This window comes from Myxocyprinus asiaticus, chromosome 47, assembly GCF_019703515.2.
Source record: "Myxocyprinus asiaticus isolate MX2 ecotype Aquarium Trade chromosome 47, UBuf_Myxa_2, whole genome shotgun sequence".
NCBI lineage: Eukaryota > Metazoa > Chordata > Actinopteri > Cypriniformes > Catostomidae > Myxocyprinus > Myxocyprinus asiaticus.
In genome coordinates this window covers 16352446-16369323 of record NC_059390.1, presented here as the reverse complement: position 1 = coordinate 16369323, position 16878 = coordinate 16352446, and the positions used below count along the sequence as shown (strand labels likewise).

Genomic DNA, 16878 nt, shown 5'->3' with positions numbered 1-16878 from the left:
GCTTTACGAATATGTATTTATTTTCTCTAAACGGCGATTTATAATGCTAGTGATATTTTTGGCAAATCACTTATAATATAATCTGTAACTAACATTGGCGTAAATAGCTATCATGTTTCTTTATCACTACGTGTGTTTACTTTAGTTATTTTTGTAAACAAAGATTCGCACTTTGAATTGACCAAAGTCTCTCTAGCAAGTCAATCCACTGTCGGCCATCTTTGGAAAACTCTCAGGAAGCTATTTCCAGTCTTGAATGGAGAAAAACCACAATCTCAAAAACGATTGGTCAAGATTACTATCAAAGAACATATTTCAAATCAGAAATAAAATCTTACAATACTGAAATCATAAATTGTTATTTTTAACCTCTTATTACGCTAAAAAAAAAAAAATTCCCAGCTTGTATAGCTAAAACGCATGACCGCTCTAGAGTTGATTGAGAGGTGATGTCTGTATCTAAAAGATGATTGGCTCTTTTAACTGTAAGGCGGGACTTCCTTTCTACATCCGATGACCGTTCCAATTTCTCCCATTCATTTAAACAGAAGTGGCCGTTCAGTTGTGCGTGTCTTCCTGTGTTGTTGGGTCGCGGCCAACGCGGAGCGCTCTTTGATTGGTCCTGGGATGTGGATTTAAATTTACAGGCAGCATACCAGTTCATCGTTACAATAACATGCATCTGCCGACATCTGTTTCATATTAGAGACATAAGACGCGAGTAAATATCAGTGTTGGTAAGTTGGCCTAAGATGTTTGAAGGCTATGTTCTTAATAATGTGAAAAATAGCTCCTCGTGTTCCCGACTCTTGTGTGTTCCTGCTCAGTGGTAGATTTGGAAAGCTGTAAGTGATTTTGGCTGGGTCGCATGCTCGTTTGCAGACTGCTATCTGCAAGAAATCACTGTATTACGGAAGTTCTGGTTTTATTGCATTTTAGAAAAGACTGTGTAAAGATGGCTGTGGAGGCAAGCTTGAGAACAATGGCCAGAGTCTTCAGGAGAGAGTGTCACCGGGTTTTAGACTCTTAGAGGACCACCATCCAAGGGGCTGATGGGATGCTGATGGTCCTACAGCTTGCTATGACTGAGGTCATCAAGCAGGTAATGTTACACATTGTCAAGTGCATGAGTGAACCCCTGCATTACACTGAAACACATAAAGTTGTCTTTAAACTTGGCTGTTTTGGTGTCTTTCCTAATGTGTTCTTTGCAATCAGAGATTTGTAGCTAATTGGCTGATGAATAATCAATTTAAAATCTCTTCAGGAGCAAACTGGATGTCAGATCTCATGTATGTGTGCTATAAATGCATACTTAAAGGAGATGTTAAATGATAAGTTCACCCAAAAATAAAAATTCTCATTTACTCACCCTCATGCCATCCCAGATGTGTTTGACTCTCTTTCTTCTGCAGAACACAAATTAAGATTTTTAGAAGAATATCTCAGCTCTGTAGGTTCATACAATGCAAGTGAATGGTGGCCAGAGCTTTGAAGCTCCAAAAAGGACATAAAGGCAGCATAAAAGTAATCCATAAGACTCCAATGGTTTAATCCATGTCTTCAGAAGTGATATGATAGGTGTGGGTGAGAAACAGATCAATATTTAAGTCCTTTTTTACTGTAATCTCCACCTGTCCAGCCCTGACCAGTAAGTTGCAATATACTTGAAGAATGTGAAAGTGGAGATTTATAGTAAAAAAGGACTAATGCTGCCTTTATGAGCTTTTTTGGAGCTACAAAGACCTGGTCACCATTCACTTGCATTGTATGGACCTACAGAGCTGAGATACTCTACTAAAATATTTTTTTGTTCTGCGGAAGAAAATGTCATGCACATCTAAGATGGCATGATGGTGAGCAAATGATGATACATTTCTTTTTGGTGAATTATTCCTTTAAAATACTTCATCCTATGCTAGCTAGATATGCAGAGATGACTCTAAGTAATTTGTAGGTTGATTTACCTCCTAAATGTGTAAAATATTACATTCAAAACATCCCAACCAGCCCAACATGACATAACGTGCAATCCAATTTGGTGATGCTAGTCTAGTGGTACAGAAATTACACACCATCTTTAAGGTTTTAAATGAACACGTGTAGTTGCCACACGCACATGGTTACAATTTAAACATAAATGCAGGGTTTATCTTCTTCCCGTAAGGGGTCACAAAGTTTGACTCATACTTTTGTTCTGTTTCTGTACTTTTTTTTTTTTTTTGTTTTGTTTTTTTTGGTCAGGCTTTTGTGCATGACGTTCATGTCCCTGTGTTTACTCTGCTCCTGACAGGAACGTGGAGACTTTGGTGCAGCTTTGAGTGAAGTCTTGGCTGCCTGCAAATACTTCCTTCTGGATAAGCTCCAGCTATCCCACAACAATATCCCTCTTCCACCAAACTATGACCTCATCTGAAAAGAGTATGACTTCTTTTTTTTTTTAAATGCACCAGTACTGTGGACTTGATTGACATCTTCATTATGTTCAAGGAGCTTCGCATGAATGAGGACCCAGAGGAGCCCACAACCGCTGTGATTGCTGCCAGCGACATCACTTCAGGCTCTCAGATTTGGTTGGGTTCATTCAGTCATGTTTCTGGGTGATCGCTGAACACTATCTATTGTGTGTTCTTTAGATGCAGATGTTTGACTTTCCCAGTGGTGACATACAGAGCTCACAGAAGGTGGAATCTCTTCCTGTGTGTCCATCAACTCCATCTAATAAGGCTGGAATTTGCAGTCCACAGGTAAAGGACTTGAAGGATTTATGAAAAAAAAAAAAACTCGTTACATTTTCCTTTAGACCATGAAAATACTGTATGTGTTATATACATACATACACACACATATACAGTGTCTGTGTGGTGGTGCAGAAACGACACTTCACCTGTTAAATTTCACTTTTGTCGCCTCCCTGAGATGTCATATTATTCAGATGAGAGCAATATCCATGTAGTTACTAACTGGATGTTTTAAAAACATTTTGTATAGCGTGCTGAAACCAGCGTTGCTCTTGCCCAGTTCTGTTCACAGCTGCTCAATTGTGCTCTGATTTATGTGGAAGTAGACTCTGGGCTTTGCCACTGTAATACTGGGGGTGATGAAGTTTACGAGCCTGGCCTGTTTAAGGGGTTGTGGAAAAAGCCCGTCCTCTATACAAAATAAGTCCATGTCAGCTAACTGACTCATCAGTATCGCAGAACAGAAAAGAATAAACCGTTCCTGTTATAAAGCCTATGTATTTTTATAACCATATTTCTTGCAATGAAAATTTGTCTCACTGTTTATCACAATTTGTTTTACAATTATTTTTGTCTGTTAATGGCTCTTTGTTCATCTCTTTCAGATACAGAGAGTGGTCGGGAGAGTTTTCTGTTCGTATCTGGGCCTTTTGGTCAGCTCCAAGAATGACCCAGCCCTCACATACACCCTGGAAAACCCTAACCGTTCTCTGGGACATGCGGCCTTTACTGATCTCAGGCATGCTGCCAGCAACAGTGCCTCATCTCTCTCAAATTTCTCAAAAATTAATTTGTTAAATATTTAAATTAATTGTTACTGAATTAAAAATATTATCAACTATTAAATGAAATCCAATTTTTTTTTTTTTTTTTTTACCATTAGATTTGGGTTGATTTTTGTTAGTTTTTGCATCTGTCTGTTCTGTTTTGAAACTGTTTTTCTATGTCAACAACTACTAGATAAACGTCTTTGTCCATTGCAGCGTCTCACTCATTTTTCAGCATCTCGTGCAATGAGCCCAATGTTTTTAAGATGGCATTTCAAATTAAGAACTTCAACTTTTTAAAATGCATCTTCAAGGGAAAGTTCACCCAAAAATGAAAATTCTCACATTAACTCGCTCTCATGCTTCCCAGATATGCATGACTTTCTTTCTTCTGCAGAACAAAAACGAAGATTTTTAGAAGAATATTACAGCTCTGTAATCCATACAATGCAAGTGAACGGGTGCCAAAATTATGAAGCTCAAAAATACATAAACGCAGCATAAAAGTAATCCATAAGACTCCAGTGGTTAAATCCATGTCTTCTGAAGCGATATGATAGGTGTGGGTGAGAAACAGATCAATATTTAAGTCTGTTTTTACCATGTATTTTCCTCCCTTGCCTGCCCAGTAGGTGGCGATATGCACAAAGAATACAAACCACCAAAAACAAAATAATGTAAAAGTGGAGAGTGATAGTAAAAATGGACTAAACAGATGCATAGGTAGCTGTAATAACCTGCCGTGAGGTATTGCCTGCCGCACCTCCACCAGTGCCTTCAGCCCAGCTGCGGGGTCATCAGCCGGGAGCCACCTATCTTCAATGTTTCGCCCGGAACATCTCGTGGTGGGGGGGCAGTGGTCTGCGACGTCTCCCTGCCACCCCTTGCAGCTGGACATCAGATTCCCCTCCATGCCTCTCCTTCACAAATTATTTACAACCAGGGTTCTATATGTTATAATACCTCAACACGACCATACGCCCGTTGGCCAACTGGCACCGAGATGCATATTCTGTGCCCTGCTGGCACTGGTACTGTATATCTCGGTACATTCTCAGTAACTCAGTGCCACCGGTTCTGTATGACATACTACCTCAGCAGCACAAGCCCTCACCACATATCACCCAGGTTCCCTATTCATCAGTTTCCTACTTCTAAACCCCCCACTTTTTGTTCTTCCTTCTTAACCATATCCAGAAACTCCCTTTCTCGGCTTCCTCTGCCAGTTACTTCAAATACTTTTTTTAAGCTGCTCCTACAATGCCAATTTATCTAAATAAGTGCTGCATTGATGTTCCCATAAATCCTCGGTACCCAACCTCCACAGGGTAGGTGGCAGTCCTCCATCCATTTTCCCTGCACTCTGCGGCCAGATCAGCATATTTTAACTTCTTCTTCTTATAGGCTGTCTCCAGACCCTCTTCCCATGGAACAGTAAGCTCAATCCTTACTATTTTCCTAGTTGAAGTCAACCACAACACTACATCCGGCCTCAAGGAGGTAATGGTAACCTTGGTAGGAAATTTTAGCTGCTGGCTAAGGTCAACCATCATTGACCAGTCACTTCTAGGTGCCAAGATTGATCTGGCTTCCCTCCGTGCTGTGCCTTGTGCGGCACCTCCCTTTTTAACAAAATCAACACCCTGCCTCTGGGGAGCATGGTTGCCTTTGTATGCCTTTACTCCATCCACCTCTAGGATCTCTGCCAGCTTCCGCAGGACCTGATCATGCCGCCACCTGTACTGTTCTCTTTGTCATACCACAGGGACAAATTCCCAGGGTCATAAGTGGATCTTATTTGTTGATAAGCCTGGCCTAGGGTACCTTCCACCGGTCAGCCCATCCTAACACACTATCAGATGTCCCCTCCCATATAGTCCAGTGCCCTTGCTGCTGCTGGCTGACTGCCCTAACCTTATACCCTTCCTCTTCCATCCTAGTTACTTTTGTAACTACTATTGCTTTCCACTGTTTTCGGGAGGCTGCTGTTTCTCACCTACACCTATCATATCGCTTCTGAAGACATGGATTAAAACACTGGAGTCGTATAGATTACTTCTATGCTGTGTTTATGTGCATACATAATAGAATATAATAGTTTATTTATACTATTTAAATAGACAGCTTCACTTATGGAATGTTGTTTTAACCAATTATTATTTTTATTTTTTTCAATGTTCAGACTGTATCATCATTTGTCAGGGCCATACAGTTTGGAGGAAAGGGATACGCTCCACCTGAGTCTGATCCATAAAGGAAGCATGTAAAGGGCCTATCAGAATTTCTCAATTTTGCCAACCAGCTTCAAGAAATTTTAGGAGAAACCTCTAACCCTTGGTAAGTTCTCATACTATTTCGTACATTACCATATGTTTTGTATTTCAACCCTTTTGTGAGTGTTATAGTAGAAGGCAAAAATGTAGAGTCGATGCTTTATTACTGGTATTGATTATAAACCGTTGTGACCTGGCTTTGACCTTTCCTGTGTCTCCCTGTGGTTAGTTCACTCCCCCAAATGGCTGTAGACAGAGCCTTTGCTTTATACTACTGATATTGTACTGTTTTGCCCTAACAACACGCTATCTGCTATCTGTTCTGTATCCTGTCTTAAACAGATCCAGTGCTACTCCCCCTCACCTCATGATGCAGTTATCAGCCATCTGTCTATATAATTTTTCTCCTCTTCTTTCAAAAGCAACCCTTGATGACGTCTGCACCAGTATTAATAAAATCGTCTGAATTGTTCAAGCATGTGTTATCTGAGAAACATCAAAGTGTGTTGTACCAAACCACAAATGGCGACTTTGTCCCTCCTTATTTAGATAACTCTGATTAAACGTCATAACGCTGAGATTTCTCCTTGATGACTTGCACTTCAAAACGTCCAAATCTCCACAAGACATTTGGCAGCGCAACACATGGCACTGAACTGCATAGATGATTGGGTTATTCATAGAGGACACAAGGTCATTTCCTGCAGTGCATCAATGTACTTCAACTTTTTTGATGGAAGTGCCTTGAACCTGCTGCAAGAGACCCTGTTCACCACCACAGATCTTTTTCTGTGATGAGAGAGTGTGAGCTAAGAGCCAAAAGAGGTCTTTCATCGGCCTGCTGCCCTGCCTGTGCAGTTCCCCACCTCTCAGCACCTTATGGAGTACTGTATTACCACACACACAGTCCTTACGAAGGAAACGGCGTCTCGCGCACAGCTAACATCTGTTTTCTCAGATGATTCTGTTACTGTAATTCCCTCTTACAAAAGCAAGTTCAGGGATTCAGTACGGCCTCTTTCCCACTGCAGACCAAATGTTTACATTTATTAATCAATTAATATATTCACACAGTCAGGTGGACTACAGCGATAGCACTGGCTTGCCATTAAATCTTGTTAGTCACTACTTTCTACTTACTTTCTATTACTAGTTAGTTGCAGGTTGTATTAGGAGGAGGGACCATTACTATTCTAGAGCATTTAATTGGGCAAAAATTTAGATGTGCCACAAAAGGCCCTTGCACACTTCCTACAGAATTGAAGAACAAACAGGTATGATGTAATTTAGAACAAAATCTTTCTAAAACGAAGATGCTTAGTTCATTTCAGTGGTTTGTAACAGCTTGCTGGGGCGAACTGCTAAATACCTTCTTTTTGCCATTGGTCCATGTCATTGGTAGGTGTGACCTGGAGCTCCTCCTACTTTGAGGCCAACAGCCAATTCCCATTCAGTCAGTTAAAGATCAGTCAACATTAACACACCGGCGTGCGGTTATTAGCGAGCTTGTACAAACTTACTTAAATCTGTAAGATCATTCGCATAGACATTTTCCAAGAACGTCATCTGTTGTTTTGTTTTGTTTTTTGTTATTGTTGTTTTTTTTTTTTAGTCTACAAAAGAAAACAAATCGACTCCAATACTCGTGCCCATTCACTCATGCATCTGCGGCTGAAAGCCATTTACACATCTGCCCAAAGATATACCATCATTCTTCTATCTGTATTCTGCCCATTACCACTCTTTTATACACCCATCTTTGCAATAGTAACAGTGTCATCATAAATGACAATAACCGAGTGTAATGGCCACGTGTTAGCACATTAGCACCATGAATGCACAAGGTAAACAATACAAGTTACACATTATCTTCTCCATATACAGTATATTACTTTAAATAATCATTGAGTGGTTAAAACAGCTTCTTTACTGATCTGGAGTGAATTCTACTCATAGATTGAGGCATGAAGTCATTGGTAACATTTTAATGTTATATTAGTTTATGTTTTACATGTAGTCTTGGGCATCCTCATATTTAAATGCTCCTCTAAACACCTTCCCCTAGCAGTGTGGCCTGTGTCTGAGGGGCTTACCGTACATTCAGACCAGAGGAGGCGAGAGTGTCAAAATTCACTCTGGCTGCCCTGCCAACAACGCTATCGAAGATTCGTGGACGCTCTGACGTAGTTGAAATTGGCACGTTGGTTCAGAATGCTTGGTTTTGTGAACTATATTTAAAGGGGCCGCAAAACATCCAGACATGTCGACAAGTAGCATATATCCTCCTGAAATCTTTTAAATGTGAAAGTAAGAAATCGATCGATGGCAGAAAGTAATTAAATATAAAAAGAAAAACGCTGATGGTATAAATGTGTTACCGATTGATCAAGCAGCATGGTTTTGCATGCTATGGCGCCAAAATTAGCATGCAATATATTATATATAATATTATATAAACCATAATATCCACTTCATCAACTCACCTGGCACACCAACAATTTCAGACACCTTTGTCCATGCATCGTTTTTTTATTTTTTTATTTATATCCCTGTAAGCAAACAGGGACAGATCGTATATTACGGGAAAACCCGCCATGGCAATAATTAGTTTCTCCTCCATTTTGTCTTCGGACTATTTTTTGGTGGGAACCAAAGTTTACACTGTTATGTTCTCTAGACTTCGCTAGAGCGGAGCACTTCTATATTCCAATAGGTTGCCGCCAAACTGCATCAAAGCTCATTACCATAATATTGCCCGCACTTGAACTTTCCTCTGACGCCCACAATGCCCAAGACGTGCCGGCCATGGACACGCTGCTTCTCGCCACTGAGAGACGCTGGCTGCCATAGAAAATGAATGACTTCCGGTCGATTTGACGCTCTCGACTCCTCTGGTTTGAACGCACCATTACACACTGGCAGCATGGTTCGTATGAAAAATAGGTAATGTGAAAGCTGTTTTGCGGACAGTGGTACCGAACTCAAGACTACCTGTAGGAGGTGGTCTGCAGGGCCGTTTCTAGGCATAGGCGAACTAGGCAGTCGCCTAGGGTGACACCTGCTGGGGGGCACTATTTTTTTTACCTGTAAAGCGGGACTTCCTTTCTACATCCGTTGGGCACTAGAGCTCCTTGGTTGGGTGTTCCAATTTCTACCAGTCTCTCAATAAGTAGTCTGATAAGTTGTGGGACACAGAAGATGTGATGTGGCTTTTATATACAGTACATGCGTGAGTATGCAACCAGCTGTGTCCTCAAAGATTGTTTGTGAGCATCAGATATAGTCTCCTTCTCCTGGACATGTACAACTGCTGAATTACGGCATGCAACACACATGGGGTGAGTGTCGTTCAATCTGGTGTGCATAATGACAAATAATAATAAATTAAAAGCACACAAATATAGCGTCCCAGTCCCGCACCATGTTTCGACAGAATCGTGCGTGAGTCTAAAACCATTCCAACGCTGCGTGGGGCGCTGGGATCAATTGCGCTCTGATTCGTACTGCAGCAAACTTGCCCAGTGAAAAAAAAAACACCTGAATGTTCGCAAACAGCATGTCGTTGCTCTGCTGTATCGAACTTCTTTTTGGGTGTGCTGGGGCCTTAAGTGCACAATATTTTTGCACCATTTTCCTGGAATAGAAAGACTATACATTTAAAATGCATATATTAGCTAAAAGTTAATTTTGTCAACTAGTAGTAGTGTAATTGTGTGTAACACAAGAATATAGATCATCTTCAAGCTAACAGACATGGACTAAAAGCCACAAAACTTTGATTTCTTGGGGTCTTTAAGGGGCTGACACATTCAATTTTGTTAGTTTATTTATTTATTTTTTTTAAGCATGCAAATGTTTTTTTGTGGTCTGCAACGTATGTGGGCTTCTGTTTAAATTACTAACGTTAAGAGTACAGTTGAATTTAATATTTTAAACTAGCATCGATAGGAAACCAACCAAATGAGAATTTCCTGCATGATTCTCAGGCAAGAGGTCAATTATGTGACGTGTAGGTCCTGTATTAGTCAAACGTCTTTGTATTAGTCAAATTTGCAGGTCAGGGTTCACTAGAACTTTGTAGCCAAAGACACAAATTCTACATCTATGCCTGCTTATCAACTCTCATGCATTTGCATGCATATAAATGCAAGTTAATGGAGCACCAAGTCTTGTGTGACTGCCCGTTTAGGGCTGCTGAAATGTGAAAAGATCAGTTTTTGTTAATTGACTGTATTGCGCTATCTTATCCCAAACAGAGAAGCTGGATCCAAGCTGGTGTCTAGTATAAGAACTGCTCTGGTCAAAGGCTGCAGTGGAGGAGATCCAGTGTATGCAGCAGCAGATGGCACAGCTAAGGAACTCAAGGAATGAATAAGTAAAATACACACCGCACAGACACAGTCAGCGGTTGGCACAGGGATCAGTCCGGCAAGGATAAACCATGGTTGACCTAGTCAGCTCTTAGCCTGTTATGAGCATGATCTTTCCAAATACCGTTATCACCTTCATAAGACAACTCTTGTTGATTTATTATTTTATTTTTTTTAGCCCAAAGCTTTATGCTATTAACCATTCCACTGCGTATGGGGCAGAGAGACTGTTAAGTTTCTGATTGCCCTGTTGGATGAAGAGCCACTAGTGCTGCCCTGCAGGAACAAGGCGGAACTGCTCTCTGAAGATCATGCTGTTCTTAATGTGAGTGCTGGAGCTTGTCTCCTCATCCTTTATAAGTAGGTTTTACCATTCCAAATCCCACTTCTTGAGCACAAAGTATACATCTCTGAGTTTTTACAGCATGCCAGCTTGTGGACCCACAAATTAGTGCAGTGAATTCCAGGCGCACGCACATACTGTGCGTTCGGAGTATACGCGATTACAAAAATTGAGCCTCGCACGCTCCGTGCTCGAGCACTCTGCTGATGACAAAATTTGTGGCATGCTTTCTGAACAAGGACGTCTAGCATTTGTGTCTTAGCGATGTAGACTTTGGGGCATTATAAGTAAGGGGACGTTCACATCAAACGTATCTTGCATCTGTCTGCACTGTTGTTAAATCGATTTTCTTTGCAAACATGTGCTAGACACACGTCTTTAACCATTGTGCCTCTCGTGACATTTTGCTTTAAAAAAACGGTAACGAGCAACATTAAAAATGACAGCAGTGTTTGAAGAAAATGTTTAGTTATAACTATTAATAACGATCAAATAATATCAATCAATCAATCAATCAATAATAAACTATAATCAGTAAATGTAGAATTGTACTAACCGTTGCCTTTTTACGGTTGCAAGGTAACAATTTGGCATAGTGGTATAGAATGTGCAGTCATGTGTGCATTTATTGCCATTTTACAACCGCTTCAAACACTGCACATCCAATCAGAATTTGGAGTCAGTTATCTTTTCTTTTTTATTTTATTTTTATTTTTTTTCTTGCCAGTCTGTTTATTTTTGTGTGGTATCATAATTTTGATTTGCAATTCAGCACCTTATTTTAATCTATGGTTATTTACCTTCATGGCCTCTTTCCACTGTGTGCCTATAGACCTCCAGAAGCTCCCACGGGATCTTCTCCAAAGCCGTTTCGGAACCGTGTCTGCAGCCAACAAGAACATATCAAATCCAAGGTAAAGAATCATCAGGGTTGTAAGCAGAGACCCCAGTCTCAAATAGCACTCAAACAAAATTGAATGTGACACTTGACTTTTAAAACAGACAGCAAGTAATGCACTTATGAGCTATATCTACTTCCTCTGTCTTGTATTGTGCACATTTATACTGCTGTTTTTTATGCATGGTGCTTGTGCAGTGGGTTTCATATGATATATAAAAACAACCACTGAGTGTGAAATTTAGTGTCATACACTACACTCCAGACTCCAACCAATAACATCTGGCAGTGTGCATGCTCCTTGTACACCATATGCTACCAGACTGTCTTATCCAGAAAACATTAGTCTTGCTAGTCTTGGACAGCTGAGAGAAGAAAGATTAAATTTGCATGTGCTAAGATTTTAGGATTGTCTTTTGGCCTTGTAAGGTTTTATTTTACAGTTTGGCCATAAAATTATTGAGAGGAATAAATCTTTAATATAAACCGACTGCGTGAATAGGAACTAAATGATGCAAGTAAAGCAGCATGTTTTTTTTAAACAAACCTTAAAGAGATAGTTCACCCAAAAATAAAAAAATTGGGACATCCTCAAAAATTCCTCTTGTGTTCCACTGAAGAAAAATGCATACAGGTCTGGAATGATGTGAGGGTGAGAAAATTATGACAGAATGATTCCTTGGTGAGCTATTCCTTTAACTAGCCTGTGGATTGTTCACACATTTTAAAACCGAAAAAAAAAAAAATGGCAGCTTTATTTTTTTGGGACGGTAGCTCCATCAATAAGAAACGGTGAGCCCTCTGTGAACATGTATGCTAGACACATTCTGTTAAATGGCTTCTTTATTTGATTGCACTAGCAGATGTCTCTTTAGACCTCCACTCTCTGGCCGCCTTCCTGTGTTAGTAAGCAGTAATGGTCCCTGGGCAGCTCACTGCTTCCTGAACTGGATGGGCGGAAGTTTTCTGCATCAATTTCACTTTGAACATGCCATATCAGTGGCATTACTCAGCTAGCAAGGGGAACTTGAAAGGTTGTTGTTTCCTGTTGTCTGTTGAATGACTTTGTTCCATTGTATTCCAATAGTTTCATCACAAACTGATGTCAGTTGGCACAGAGGGAGAGATCAAGAAGAGGTTTCTTTAGCAGTTAAACTGCAGAGAGAGATTATCCTGAGGACGTAGTCTACTCTTGAGTGGGCAGTAGTATTTGAACTTCATATATTGCTTCTGTTAAAGTTGTGCACATGGAAAGATGGTAGTAGGTTTTGCAGGGCGGTTACATATTTTTGCCCACAAATATTCATAAAAACACATACTCGAAACACAATGAGTGTGTTTACATGCATGAAACACTTGTCATGCTTAAGCTGACAACATGTAAGGTCATATAAATGCCTTAAACCATTTATGACCTTACATTATAAAAAAAAAAAAAAAAAAAAACACAGTTTAAGCAAAAAACAAATGAAAATTGTAGATTTTTTTTTCTCAGTTGCTCCTGTTTACACTTTGCAGAAAAAAGCGGAGAATAGCTTCATGATTAAGTCTCATGTACACACTGTTTTCTTGTGTGATTGTTTTATTTTTTATTTTTGAGTGTGTGTGTGTGTGTGTGTGTCTTTTTTCAAATAAGCTGATTTTTAATAGTTATTAGTGTTTAATATTTAGTACTTATCAGTGTTGGGTAGTTGTAGAGTTAAGCATGTAAACCCATTCAATGACTGAGCCTAGCGAGCTACCAAATGCCTACATATGTAGCTACCTTCCAAGGTGGCAGCCTAAAAGTCATCAAACCTCCTGTTCCAAGAGTTTTGGAAAACGACTCTCTTTGCACTGCAGGAATAGTGCTTCAGCATGGGGAAGTAAACACGCAATTGATTAGTTTGGTGTTAGCATGTTGCTAAGCTAACAACTCAATACTCTTGTGTGTAGAAATACATGACACAAACATTTCGTAAAATAGTCAATTTCTAATTACACCACTATTTTTATAAATCCTTTAGTTTTATAGACCCTTCTTCTTGAAGGGTACATGTGATGCTTCCTTTGAATTTACCTAAATTGAGATATCTTTGAAGGCAGTACTATTAAGTTGCCTAAATTTGGGAAAGACTTTGCATTGGGTGCGCATAATGCCTTAACATGCTGCCTTAGTAGGCAGTTTTCTAGGTTTTTGAGCAGAGCAAATATTTTTTGCTAAAATACCTCTTTCAGAGCCGCATTCCACTCTCTGGTCCCGTGTCCCTTTTTTGCCCCAGGTCAGCTGGCCATTTAGGGTTGTACCAGGACAGGTGTTATGCATCCATGCATCATTTCATTGTGTGCTTTACAATAGACACACACCTATTCTTATTGGAGAATTAATGATGACTTGCATATCCGAGGAAGTCACTGGTGGACTCCGCCTTTCATAGTTTTTCTAGCGCTCTCTATTGGCATGCAACCAGGGCTGCCCAACATACCATATAAGCCTCTTGTTCAAAAGCACCCAATTGAGTGATACTGTTGTTTTAGGTGCTCTTTTGAGAAAGTGCTTTGAAAAGCTGCGCTCAAGCTTTGATTTTCCCCACCCCCTCTTCCCCCAACCATCCCAGTTCCTACATGCTTTGCAGTCCCACCCAACTATGCCTGCAGTATGTTTTGATTTTTTTACTTTTTCTGAATTGCATTCTCCTACTGCGGCCGGCTTGCCTGAAAGGAGAGCACTTTGAATCCTGATAATCCTATGCAGGCATGGATCAAAGGCCCTGAAAGAGGTGGATCAGCGCTTCTCTGCAACCCTTGGGATCTCAGAAGTTCACTACGCCAGTGTGCGCAACCATTTTCTTATTTTATGCTCTTCATGCCAACCTCCGGACCACAATATTTATCTACATAAAATGTTTTTTCATTGACTTTCTTCTCAAAATATTTTAGGTGTGGTTATTTCCACCTAGTTGCATCAGCAGGGCTCAAGAGTAAGGATAGCTTGATAGCCCGGGGCCAGTTTTGAGCCAGTGCTGTGTTATCACCAAGTCATATTTGTTGATCATATTCATATGTTGTCAGACTTAAACATTTGGTTTTCTGTGATGTATTGGACATTGTTTTAGCAAATTCTGCTATGAAAATCACGTTTTTGAGAAATTTCAACTCTGTGGCCCTAAAAGGAGAGTTAAAGAGAGTTCTTTTAAACAGATGAGGTTAAGGTTAATGCTCTTATCAAGTTTTAAATCAACAAAATATACTTCCCTATCCTAAACCTTAAACCAGAGCCAACAGTGTCATAAAAGCAAATGTGAGATGAAACCAAATGCAATTGCTAAAGCAACAATGTCATTTTGGGGTGTTATTGCAAATTAAAAACCTATAAATTATTTGGAACTTTATTTTTATTTTATTTTTTTGTAGAAGAAACTTAATGTTTTATGAGGGAGATTTGTTTCTGACATGTAAATATAGCTAGAAATATATGCACACAATTTTTGTGATGAGGCCACTAAAAATATATAGGTAGGGAAAATACAAATCTGAACTTCTGGCCATGATCAGTCGCTGATATCTCTGATACAATAAGGTTTTATTTTCATTCTCATCAACGCATTTACTTTTTTCAGAGACTGTGGCCAACCATCCGCTCTCAGTTTGTTTGCACTTACAAACATGATGATCTGACCCTCAACTGGGTGTTGGAATTTCCCAGTACCAGTCAGCTGCCCACCTGTGTGCACCCTGTGCCCAAACAAACCAACTCCTCGACTGTGGAGGAAGAGCATGACCCCACTGGAATGGATAACAGACTCACAGGTAGTATCTCTTTACTGGCAATAAAAATTTGAGTTTTGTGGCTTTTAGTCCATGTCTATTAGCCGAAAGTTGACAAATCAAAGATTTTGGCAGATATGCGCATTTCAAACATCAGTCTTTTCTCTTCTGGGAAAAAAAAAAAAAGACCAAAATATTGGACTCATCTAGCAGTAAACAGATTGTTGTCCAATCAGATGCTTTCTTGAAAGAGAACGTCCCTCCCCCTAATATCACCTGCTACCAACTAGGATGTAGCATATCATTGTTTGTGATGGACCTGACTAAAGCCTGTTGGCTGTTTATCAAGAAGAGGAATGAGACTTTCGATATGTCGTGCCTAAATGTCCTGTTTCAATAGGAAATGTGTCAAAACAGGAAAAAGAACTGATTTAATTTGGGTCTTTAAGAAAAGAGACTAAGAAAAAAACAATAAACAAGAGGGGGATTAGTTCTTAGTGTACTTAATAACCTTCATGCATGGTCTGTTTGCTGCGCACACACACACACATACATGCTGAAGTGCTTCGCTTCTCTCTGACGCCACACAGTCGGAAAGATGCCTGGGTCCACCTCCACAGCCCAGGCCTCGATCAATGCCCAGTCCCTGCTTGGGAACTGTACTTAAGATCAACCTATAAATGATTGCCCATCTCATAAAACCTGGCTGCCCCCACATCTTAAGAGCACACGTTCTTCTCCCCCCCCCCATTTCTCCCTCTCTTTGTTGGAATGTGTGCTTTGCTCCACCAGGTTACATGACAAATACTCAGCCTCAGTGCTGTAAAATAAACACACTGCCTGTTAAACTGCAGACTGACGTCAGCAATTTCATCATAACTTTATCTACCCTTCCATCCTCAGCCCTCCTTTTCATTCTTTTTTTCCCCTCTCTCATTGTTCGACCTAATTCATAAAGTCCAGGGTTTCTCTTTTGTCGACACCCCCCCCCCCCCCCCCCCACCTGCAATCTAAACTTTCAGTGGATGTGGACTCAATGGCCACTAACTTGAGGCGTGATGGTACCGGCCAATCCGCTCTGGGGGAACATAGTGGAAATGCCTGGAACAGAGCAGGTGGGAGGAAGATCCAGCCAGCACAGCACAGAAGAGCAGCCGAGACCTCGAAGAGAAAGCTTGTCAATAGGGAGTGCATGGAGCAGGGAAGTGAAGAAAACCAGCCCCCTCAGAAGAGACCCCCTGCCAAAGCCCCCAATGGAGGTCCAGGGAAAGAGAACATGAAATCTGCCAGCAAGAAACTCATTGTTGGTCAGGGCAAACTTGTAAGCTTTTTCAGACTGTAATTTATTCTCAGTTCTCTTATCTGTAGCGATGGTCCATTTGAGCAACAGGGTCACGTTACAGTATTTATTAGTAGCCTAAATGAATTTTATGTTGATCAAGCCAAGATCATGTCAACATGGGCTACTTGACTTTATAACTACTGTTCTAAGCACAATTACGGAAAGTGTGTGTATATGTTTGTGTATGTGCATGTAATGAGTGGACTTGGCAGAGAAAGAACTTTTATCTTTCTAAAGCGTTTTAGAGTTTAAAGGTTATATCATGATGTATGATTTTTTATTTTTTATTTGCTGTCTTAATCACAACTCATACTTTGCAGCTTTTAATAAACTTATTTCAGTTTTAAAATCATACAAGTGTGGTTTGTCTTTTATATTTGTAATAATATGCAGCAAA

The 16878-nt window shown here is 40.2% G+C and overlaps 1 protein-coding gene and 1 pseudogene across 2 annotated transcripts; both read left to right on the top strand.

Moving 5' to 3' along the window:
* The first annotated feature begins 556 nt into the window (after positions 1–556).
* LOC127436605 (PCNA-interacting partner-like) lies at positions 557–6213 on the top strand (annotated as a pseudogene).
* Positions 5693–16790, top strand: LOC127436644 (PCNA-interacting partner-like). Of its 2 annotated transcripts, XM_051690904.1 has the most exons (6): positions 5693–5845; positions 10038–10156; positions 10330–10476; positions 11327–11408; positions 14992–15181; positions 16162–16790. In XM_051690904.1, the coding sequence occupies exons 3-6, from the start codon at positions 10463–10465 to the stop codon at positions 16479–16481; spliced, it is 606 nt and encodes a 201-aa protein (XP_051546864.1). In that variant the 5' UTR covers positions 5693–5845; positions 10038–10156; positions 10330–10462; the 3' UTR covers positions 16482–16790. The 2 variants fall into 2 exon arrangements, with proteins under 2 accessions (XP_051546864.1, XP_051546863.1); XM_051690903.1 differs by having other exon boundaries at positions 10038–10476.
* Positions 16791–16878: the final 88 nt, after the last annotated feature.

What these genes read in the sequence shown, in the direction of transcription:
- LOC127436644 (XM_051690904.1), top strand. An exon ending in AAGAACATATCAAATCCAAG is followed by an intron (nt 11,409 to 14,991) that starts GTAAAGAATCAT and finishes TACTTTTTTCAG; the next exon opens with AGACTGTGGCCAACCATCCG. An exon ending in AATGGATAACAGACTCACAG is followed by an intron (nt 15,182 to 16,161) that starts GTAGTATCTCTT and finishes CTAAACTTTCAG; the next exon opens with TGGATGTGGACTCAATGGCC.